The sequence below is a fragment of the Penaeus monodon genome, chromosome 8, assembly GCF_015228065.2.
Source record: "Penaeus monodon isolate SGIC_2016 chromosome 8, NSTDA_Pmon_1, whole genome shotgun sequence".
NCBI classification, from domain to species: domain Eukaryota; kingdom Metazoa; phylum Arthropoda; class Malacostraca; order Decapoda; family Penaeidae; genus Penaeus; species Penaeus monodon.
The window spans coordinates 4,634,657-4,644,656 of NC_051393.1; the positions used below are offsets into that span (position 1 = coordinate 4,634,657).

Genomic DNA, 10,000 nt, shown 5'->3' on the forward strand with positions numbered 1-10,000 from the left:
AAAAAGGGGAGAAAAGGAAAAATTTATGTTTATGATGTGTGTGTCGAATTCACAGACCTACGGCTTTCTTAGACTCTCTTTAGGGGGCAAGAAAGTGTTGGCTCTCTTTTGCGTGAGACAGCGTAATAAACTTAATGTAATTCTGGTATTGGGGGATTTTCAGGTCCAAACTACAACATATATACCAGCTGAAAAAAATGAAAACCGTGAATGGAACATGAATTTTAAAAAAAAAAAAAAACGTTAAGAACATATTAAATTTATCTATGTAAATTTTACTGCTACTATTCCTATATAATTTTACTCCTATTTCTCATTACTATTCTACTGTGACTCTACTCCCAAATGATTATATTTTATTACTACTACTGTTGCTATTATACTTTTAAAATTTGGCTACTACTCTTACTACTACTACAATACTACTAGACTACTATACTACTACCACTACTGTTACGGATGCAATTAGCTCCAACTAAAAAACAAAAAAAGGTAAAAAATCGTTTTTGGGTTCTGAAATTACCATAAAAAAATTAAGAATATAAAAATTAATATATTTCTAAAAATCCTAAAGAATTGGAAATTTTTAATTATCTTTTTTGTAATGAACTAAATGATTTCCTTTTTTTAAAGCTTTGGGTTCACATGTTTTCGGTATAAAACTATATTTTTTTTCTTTATTAGTGTGTGCGTGCCTGTTTGGCAAACGTTGCTTATATCCCAAGCCCTTTGGAAGGTTTTTAAAAAAAGCGTTTTTGTTCTTATTTACTTTATTTTACTAACAGAAAGGGGTTTTTTTTTACACACACACTTTTGGGCAACATCAATGTTTTTTTTGTAATGGCATAAGCTAGGCCGCCAACACGCACTCTCATCTCAGTCTCCGGGGGAAAAGAAAAATCGCGGGAAGTCCTCCGCATTTCAGGTATTTGTAAAAGGGTAAATTTCAAGGGGGTGTTTTTGGCAAGGTATCGAGTGAGTAACGCACTTAAAAAGTGGATGGAAGTTATTCTGATAAGTAAACTTAGTTAAGATTCACACAGAAAAATGGAATTATTTTGAGTTTATGAAAAATACCGACCAAAGAAAAATGGTGTTTTGATTGTGAGTACAACCCGTCTTGCGGGCCCAAAACTTTATTCTGATGATTTATGAAAAAAAAAAAACAAGGGGAAACTGAAAAATTATAAATTGCTTGTATTATATTTACCACCCGCAAACCCAAGAAATCCTAGGCATTGTCGAAACCATGACAGCAGTAAAAAGTAGCCCCGGGAAATTTTAAAAAACACATGGGGCATTATTCCCCGTATCAGCATATTACCGTACCACAGCCCGGCTTTGAAAAATCACCCCAGTCCGTTGACATGAAAAAGTTGAAGATATCGCAGCCAGGCGATAAAAAAAAAACTATATGCCCTTAATTGCTTTATGTAATCCCGGGGTCTGTTTCAAATACGTGTTTTTCTCATATTTTTTTGCTGTATTTAATTACTTGAAGAAAAAACGTAGGTGAATATCTGTTCTTACGAAAGATTTTTATAATTTAACAAAAAAAAATTTTTTTTTATGTTTTTTTTCAATTGCCTTTCTTTTTTTCACCAGACTTTTTGCAATCTCAATCAATATTATTTGTTTCAATTTTTTAAACTCTCATGCTTGGGTGCACAGGCAATACTTCACTGGAGTATTTTGGTCTTTTCACACCCCTTTCTTTGTAGATCCATTGCATCCCGGGTACCCACAAGGACATGTGTGTGTGGGAAAACATATATATAATAAATATAATATATATATATAATATAATTATATAATTTTATATATATATAATATATATCAATATACAATATATATATAAATTATAATATATATATATATATAAATATATATTATATTAATATAATATATATATATATATGTTATGTGTTTTATATTTTCATGCAACACACACACACACACACACAAACAACACACACACACACACAACACACACAACACACACAACACACACACAACACACACACACACACACACACACACACACACACACATATATGTGTGATGTATATGTGTGGTGTGTTGTGTAGATAGAAGATAGATAGATAGATATAGAAGATAGAATAAAAGAAAAATTAGATAGAAGATAGATTTTTTATATATACATTGTTGTGTGTGTGTTTTGGTAGATAGATAAATACAACCTCACCCTTTAATAATAACCCCCCCGTTTCGCAAGGAGCCAGGCCCGCGTGGAGTGACCCCCCCCCCGAGCAGGAAAAAACCTCCCCCCGTCCCCCGTAGCCCCTCGTGACGAAGCCACGCGGAAACATGACGATGACGACGACGAGCGCGACCCCGGGTCGTCGCCTTTTGACCTTTTTGGGGACGCTGCTGGGCTTCGCGGGGAATGGGGACAAGTCCTTCGATTTTCAGAATTATTATTTCGCTTATGGAGGAGGTGCAGTGGGGTCGTGTTCGTGGTGGTGGTGACGCGTTCTGGTGGAGATGGTGATGCTGATTGGTGAGAAGAGGGTGGTGGATGATGGGGATGCTGGGGTTTATGACGGATGATAAAAAATGGATTTTGTGATGATGTTTGGGGATGGGTGGGTGTGATTTATTAGTAATGGATGATGGTGATGGATGTGATGGTGACTAATTTTTGAGGATGATGGTGGTGGGCGATGGTGATGATGATTTTGTAATGGATGATGGTGATGGCGCTTGAGGGGGGTGATAGTGATGGATTTTGATGATGACGATTGGTGATATATGATGGTGAGAAGATTGTGATACGATTTATGATACTGGTTGCGATGATGACGATGATTGGTTTAAAAAAATGATGATGAGGGGAAAGATGAGAATGTCATTGAATTTTTTAAACGGGTGATGAAATTATGATAATTTTTTTTGGATTATAGTTATATTAAAAAATGAGTAACTTTTCATTTTTCCTTTAAAATTTTAATTTTATATTATTGTATTTTTTTATCATTTGTTGCGAAATGTAATTAGATAAAACAAAAATGGTTTTATGTAAATAGTCACAGAAATTATTTAAATGTGAAATCATGAAAGAAATTTAAATTTTATTCAAAAACTTTAAAAAAAGAATTCCTTGTCATGACATAAATTATAAACAACCACAACGTTTTGAATAAGAAAAAACTGAAAAAACCAAGAACGTCATTTCGATAAGAAAAAAAATAAAAATAATAAAATAAAAAAAAAGAATCTTACAGGAGCTTTTCCTATTGCCTATCTTGCCTGCGGGTTTCTTCGGGATTCCCCTTTCCCGCTGCTGGGTCCCTTCAAGGGCATTTTAGCTCCTCCCAAAAGCTTAGGGGCATACTCTTCCTACCCTGCGTTCAAGGGAAAAGCCCCCTAGGTACCCTTTTTATTCGATGGCTTTTATCCATATTGTGTCGTGTGTGTGTTTGGTAAAGGGTTTCAATTGGGGTGGGTCGCAAAAACGTGGGATTCGATAGAAGGAAAAAGGGGGACAAGCAAACTAGATTTATAGAAAGGGCAACAGTTTCTTCAGGTTGAAGAGGAAAGTAAGTAAAAATAAAGTTTGGAAAGAAGAGGGGGGAAGGGAAAAATGAGGGATAGGGGGAAAGGTAGGGGGGGGGGAAAATGAAATTTTAGCAAAAGAAAAGGAGCCGGGGTTAAAACCCCGCACGCAGGGTAAAATTGGGGTAAAAGTTGTAGTGGGTTTTTGAAGGGAGGAAAGGGTGAGGGTGGCCCCGGCACCATCTTGAATCCTTTGTGTTCGGTGCGTGTGCCCTTGGGCGAATGGGCTTCCCCTCCGCCACGAGTCTGCGCGTCGAGAGCGTCCGGCCAACTCTCGGTGCGTAGGGTACAAGTACCCTACGAACTTGAGCATGCGCCCGCACTGGAGGTCGCGTGCTCGCGGCGTTCTCGTGGGATGGGGGTCAGGCCCGGGACCCCGAAGAGGAAAGGAAGAGGAGGGAGTGTATGAGAGAGAAAGAGGAGGGGCAACGCGGTGAAGACAGGACAGGTGAACGGAAGTGAAAGGAGGTCTAGTCAGGTCAAAAGGATCAGGCGGTCAATGCGAAGTGTGTTCGGTATAAAGGGTGGGAAGCGAGGAGAAAAGCCGCTGTTCAAGTTGAAATTAGGCAGTGGTTTGATTAAGGTGAATTCCATCAGTCTGCGGGCTTGAACATCCGCGGAAAGCAAGACAATTCACACAGCTGACACATCCATTTGATGGTCTGTGTCCCACGGATGTCAGAAGGCACTGCATTACAGACGCTTAGTAAGACTGACTCCTGTCTTGCAAGAGTATTGTTTATCACAGGAAGCACAACGAACAGCATCAGTGCCCACCTTCGAGGTAGAGGGAGGGCTGCTGTGGACCAGGTTGCGACGGAGAAAGCTCTTCTGGCGAAAAATAGCCTGCAGTTGAGAAGATGAAGATGGCCACGGAGAGAGTAGATCTCTCTTTCCAGGTGGAGTCGTGGTAGAAGGTACGCCGCGCCCTGGATAATGCAACGTCGAGAACATGACAAGGGTATCCCCGTTTGGAGAACGAACGGCGCAGGATATCAATCTCTCCATCTAGGTACTGGGGGTCACAACTGCAAATGAAAAGCGAAGTGGCAACACCTCTCTGTATCCTTCGACCTAACTACCTTTGGCTTCCGTTCACTTGTCTTCACCCGCCCTGTGTTCACCGCGTTGCCTTTCCTCTCTTTCTTTTGCACCCCTTCCTCTCCCTTTCCTCTTCAGACCTGAATATGAAATCCAGAATTTCGAAACTGTTGTCTCATTTCCAGTAAATCTACTTTGTGCATTGTTGGTTTTTTTTTAATTATATATATATTATATATATATATATATATATATATATATATAATATATATATTTTAAATAATATATATATATATATATATAATATATATATATATATATATATATATATATATATTATATATATATAATGTCTCTGGGGTGTGTGTATATATATATGTATATATTTATAAAATATTTTATTATATATATATATATATATATAATATATTATATATATATATACTATATATTTTATATATATATATAATATATATATATTATATATAATATATATATATATATATATATATATATATATATAATATATTATATATATATATATATATATATGTGTAAAATATGTTATATATATAATATATTATATATAATATTATATATATATATATGTATATATATATGTATATATATATTATATATTATATATATATTTTATTTTATATATATATATATATATATATATATATATATATATATTAGAAAAACCAACAATGCACAAAGTAGATTTACTGGAAATGAGACAACAGTTTCGAAATTCTGGATTTCATATTCAGGTCTGAAGAGGAAAGGGAGAGGAAGGGGTGCAAAAGAAAGAGAGGAAAGGCAACGCGGTGAACACAGGGCGGGTGAAGACAAGTGAACGGAAGCCAAAGGTAGTTAGGTCGAAGGATACAGAGAGGTGTTGCCACTTCGCTTTTCATTTGCAGTTGTGACCCCCAGTACCTAGATGGAGAGATTGATATCCTGCGCCGTTCGTTCTCCAAACGGGGATACCCTTGTCATGTTCTCGACGTTGCATTATCCAGGGCGCGGCGTACCTTCTACCACGACTCCACCTGGAAAGAGAGATCTACTCTCTCCGTGGCCATCTTCATCTTCTCAACTGCAGGCTATTTTTCGCCAGAAGAGCTTTCTCCGTCGCAACCTGGTCCACAGCAGCCCTCCCTCTACCTCGAAGGTGGGCCCACTGATGCTTTTTTCGTTGTGTTTCCCTTTGTGATAAACAATACTCTTGAAAGACAGGAGCCCAGTCTTTACTAAGCGTCTGTAATGCAGTGCCTTCTGACATCCGTGGGACACAGACCATCAAATGGATGTGTCAGCTGTGTGAATTGTCTTGCTTTCCGCGGATGTTCAAGCCCGCAGACTGATGGAATTCACCTTAATCAAACCACTGCCTAATTTCAACTTGAACAGCGGCTTTTCTCCTCGCTTCCCACCCTTTATACCGAACACACTTCGCATTGACCGCCTGATCCTTTTGACCTGACTAGACCTCCTTTCACTTCCGTTCACCTGTCCTGTCTTCACCGCGTTGCCCCTCCTCTTTCTCTCTCATACACTCCCTCCTCTTCCTTTCCTCTTCGGGGTCCCGGGCCTGACCCCCATCCCACGAGAACGCCGCGAGCACGCGACCTCCAGTGCGGGCGCATGCTCAAGTTCGTAGGGTACTTGTACCCTACGCACCGAGAGTTGGCCGGACGCTCTCGACGCGCAGACTCGTGGCGGAGGGGAAGCCCATTCGCCCAAGGACACACGCACCGAACACAAAGGATTCAAGATGGTGCCGGGCCACCCTCACCCTTTTCCTCCCTTCAAAGAACCCACTACAACTATTACCCCAACTTTACCCTGCGTGCTGGGTTAAGCCCCGGCTCCTTTCTCTTTTGCTAAAATTCATTTTCCTCCCCCCCTATCCTTCCCCTATCCCTCATTCTTCCTTCCCTCTCTTCTTTCCAAACTTTACTTTTACTTACTTTCCTCTTCAGACCTGAAGAAACTGTTGTCTCATTTCTATTAAATCTAGTTTGTACATTGTGTCCTTTCCTTCTATCGAATCCACACGTTCTTTGCGACCCACACACATCTGTACACTTTACCAAACACACACACGACACAAGTATGGATACAAGCCATCGAATAAGCGAAGGGTACCTATGGGCTTTTACCTTTGAACGCAGGGTAGGAAGAGTATGCCCCTAAGCTGTTGGAGGAGCTGAACTGCCCTATGAAGGACTCCAGCAGCAGGAGAGGAATCCCGAAGAGAACCAGCAGGACAAGATAGGCGAATAGGAAAGCTCCTGTAAGATGTCATTTGTTTTATTATTATTATTATTATTTTTTTTCTTATCGAAATGACGTTCTTGGATTTTCAGATTTTCTTATTCAAAACAGTTGATGGTTGATTATAAGTTATGTCATGACAAGGAATTCTCTTTTAAGATTATTGAATATAAGATATTAAATTTCTTTCATGATTTCACATTTAAATAATTTCTGTGACTATTTACATCAAACCATATTTGTTTTATCTAATTACATTTCGCAACTAATGATAAAGAAATACAATAATAATAACTAAATGATAATATTAGCATGACAATGATAAAGATTACTCATTAGTTAATCATAACTATAATCCATAACAAATTATCATAATTGTCATCATCCGTTTATAAAATTCAATGATCATTCATCATCTTTACCCTCATCATCATCATTTTACCAATCATCGTCATCCATCAGCAACCAGTATCATCAATCAGTCATCACAATCATTCATCACCATCATATATCACCAATCAGTCATCATCAACATCCATCACTATCATCCACCATCAAGCATCCATCACCATCATCCATTACTAATCAGTCATCACCATCATCCATCACCAATCAGTCATCATCAAAATCCATCTTTATCATCCGTCATCAACCAGTCATCCCCATCATCCACCACCCTCTTCCATCACCAATCAGTCATCACCATCATCCACCACGAACGCGTCACCACCACCACAGAACACGACCCCACTGCACCTCCTCCATAAGCGAAATAATAATTCTGAAATCGAAGGACTTGTCCGATTCCCCCGACGAAGCCCAGCAGCGTCCCCAAATGGTCGAAGGGCGACGACCAGGACTCGCGCTCGTCGTCGTCATCGTCATCGTTCCGCGTGGCTTCGTCACGAGGGGCTACGGGGGACGGCGGGAGGTTGTTCCTGCTCGGGAGGGGGGTCAGCTCCACGTCGGCCATGGCTCCTTGCGAAGACGGGCTGTGTATATATATAGGCGTGAGTGTTGTATTTATCTATCTACACACACACACACACACACATGTATATATAAAACTCTATCTATCTATCTATCTATCTATCTATATCTATCTATCTATATCTATCTATCTATCTATCTATCTACACACACACACACACACATATACATACACACATATATGTGTGTGTGTGTGTGTGTGTGTGTGTGTGTGTGTGTGTGTGTGTGTGTGTGTGTGTGTGTGTGTGTGTGTGTGTGTGTGTGTGTGTGTGTGTTTGTGTGTGTGTGTGTGTGTGTGTGCATGAAAATATATATATACACATATACATATATATATATATATATATATAATATATATATATATATATATATATATATATATAGTATATATATATATATATATATATATTGTATATATGTATATATATATATATTTATATATATATATATGTATTCACACACACACATGTCCTTGTGTGCGTACGTCCGGATGCAATGGATCTACAAAAGAAAGGGTGGGGCAAGACCAATACTCCAGTGAAGTATTGCACTGTGACACCCAAGCATGAGAGATTAAACATTGTAAACAAATAATATTGATTGAGATGTGCGAAAAGTCTGGTCGTAAAAAGCAAAGCGCAGATTGAAAAAAAACATCAATAACTTTATGTTTTGTTAGAATTATACTAAAGATCATTCGTAAGAACAGATATTCATCCTACGTTTATCATTCAAGTAAATGTAATACAGCAAATAAAATATGAGAGGAAACACGTATTTGAAACAGACCATCCGGGATTATTCATCAAGCAATTAGAGGGCATATAGTAGTTTTTTTATCGCCTGGCTGCGATATCTTCAACTATTTCACTGTCATACAGGACTCGGGTGATTTTTCTAATGCCAGGCTGTGGTACGGTAATATGCTGCATACTGTGAATAATGTCATGTGTTGTTATAATTTCCAGGCTACTGTTACTGCTGTCATGTGTTTCGACAATGCCTAGGATGTTCTTGGAGTTTGCAGGTGGTAAATATAATGACAAGCAAGTTATATTTTTCAGTTTCCCTTGTTTTATTTTTTTCATAAATCATCAGAATAAAGTATTGGCTGCAAGACTGTTGCTACTCACTAATCAAACACGCATTTTTCTTTGGTCGGTATTTTTCTATAAACTCAATATAAGTTCCATTTTTCTGTGTGAATGCTTAACTAAGTTTACTTATGCAGAGTATAACTATACCATCCACTTTTGAAGTGCGTTTACTCACTCGTATACCATTGCCAATAACACCCATTGAAATTTACCCTTTTACAAATACCTGAAAATGCGGACGGACTTCCTGCGATGTTCTTTCCCAGCGACGGAGACTGAGACTGAGAGTGCGTGTTGGCGGCCTAGCATTATGCCACTTACAAACAACATTGATGTTGCCATACAGTGTGTGTGTATAAAAAAAAAACATTCTTTCTGTCTAGTAACATAAGAGTAACATAAGAACAAGAACGCTTGTATTAAAAACCTTCCAAGGTCGGTGGCATATAAGCATACGCTTACGCACAAACAGGCACGCACACACTAATAAAGAAAAAAAATATAGTTGATACCGAAAACATGTGAACCAGAAGCTTTAAAAAAGGAAGTCATTGATGTTCATTATCAATAAAGATAATTATAAGATACTCAATTCTTTAGGATTTTTAGAAATATATTATTTTTATATTCTTAATTATTTTTACTGGTAATTACAGAACCAATAGACAGTATTTTTTACACTTTTTTGTTTCTAGTTGGAGCTAATTGCATCCGTAACAGTAGTGGTAGTAGTAGTAGTAGTCGTAGTAGTAGTTGTAGTAGTAGTAAGAGTAGTAGCAGTAGTAATAGTAGTAATAGCAACAGTAGTAGTAATAATATATAATACAGTGGTAGTAGTAGTCACAGTAGAAGTAGTAATAGTAGAAATAGGAGTAATATTAGTAGTAGGAATAGTAGCAGTAAACATTTATCATAGATATAATTTGAAGTATGTATCATTAAGCGTTGTTTTTTTTAAAGTATTCATGTTCACATTCACTGTTTTCATTTTCTTCAGCTGGTATATATGTTGT

The 10,000-nt window shown here is 37.9% G+C and overlaps 2 protein-coding genes across 3 annotated transcripts in view; one reads left to right on the top strand and one right to left on the bottom strand.

The window, feature by feature from the left end:
• LOC119576074 (sodium-dependent serotonin transporter-like) overlaps nucleotides 1-10,000 on the top strand; it is a 32,685-nt gene that overhangs the window by 5,904 nt on the left and 16,781 nt on the right. The window contains exon 2 of the mRNA XM_037923605.1: nucleotides 2,506-2,508. Coding sequence (XP_037779533.1) covers nucleotides 2,506-2,508 — 3 coding nt within the window. The remainder of the gene's footprint in view (nucleotides 1-2,505; nucleotides 2,509-10,000) is intronic.
• The window catches only part of LOC119576076 (sodium- and chloride-dependent neutral and basic amino acid transporter B(0+)-like), a 6,675-nt gene continuing 3,431 nt past the window's right edge, over nucleotides 6,757-10,000 (bottom strand). Inside the window, exons 1-3 of one of the 2 annotated variants that reach the window (XM_037923606.1) lie at nucleotides 9,214-9,365; nucleotides 7,657-7,892; nucleotides 6,757-6,917 (exon numbers count right to left, since the gene is read on the bottom strand). In XM_037923606.1, coding sequence (XP_037779534.1) covers nucleotides 6,772-6,917; nucleotides 7,657-7,892; nucleotides 9,214-9,329 — 498 coding nt within the window. In that variant the 5' untranslated portion in view covers nucleotides 9,330-9,365 and the 3' untranslated portion in view covers nucleotides 6,757-6,771. Of the gene's footprint in view, nucleotides 6,918-7,656; nucleotides 7,893-9,213; nucleotides 9,366-10,000 lie in introns of those variants that run through there. The other variant, XM_037923607.1, reaches the window with a different exon arrangement.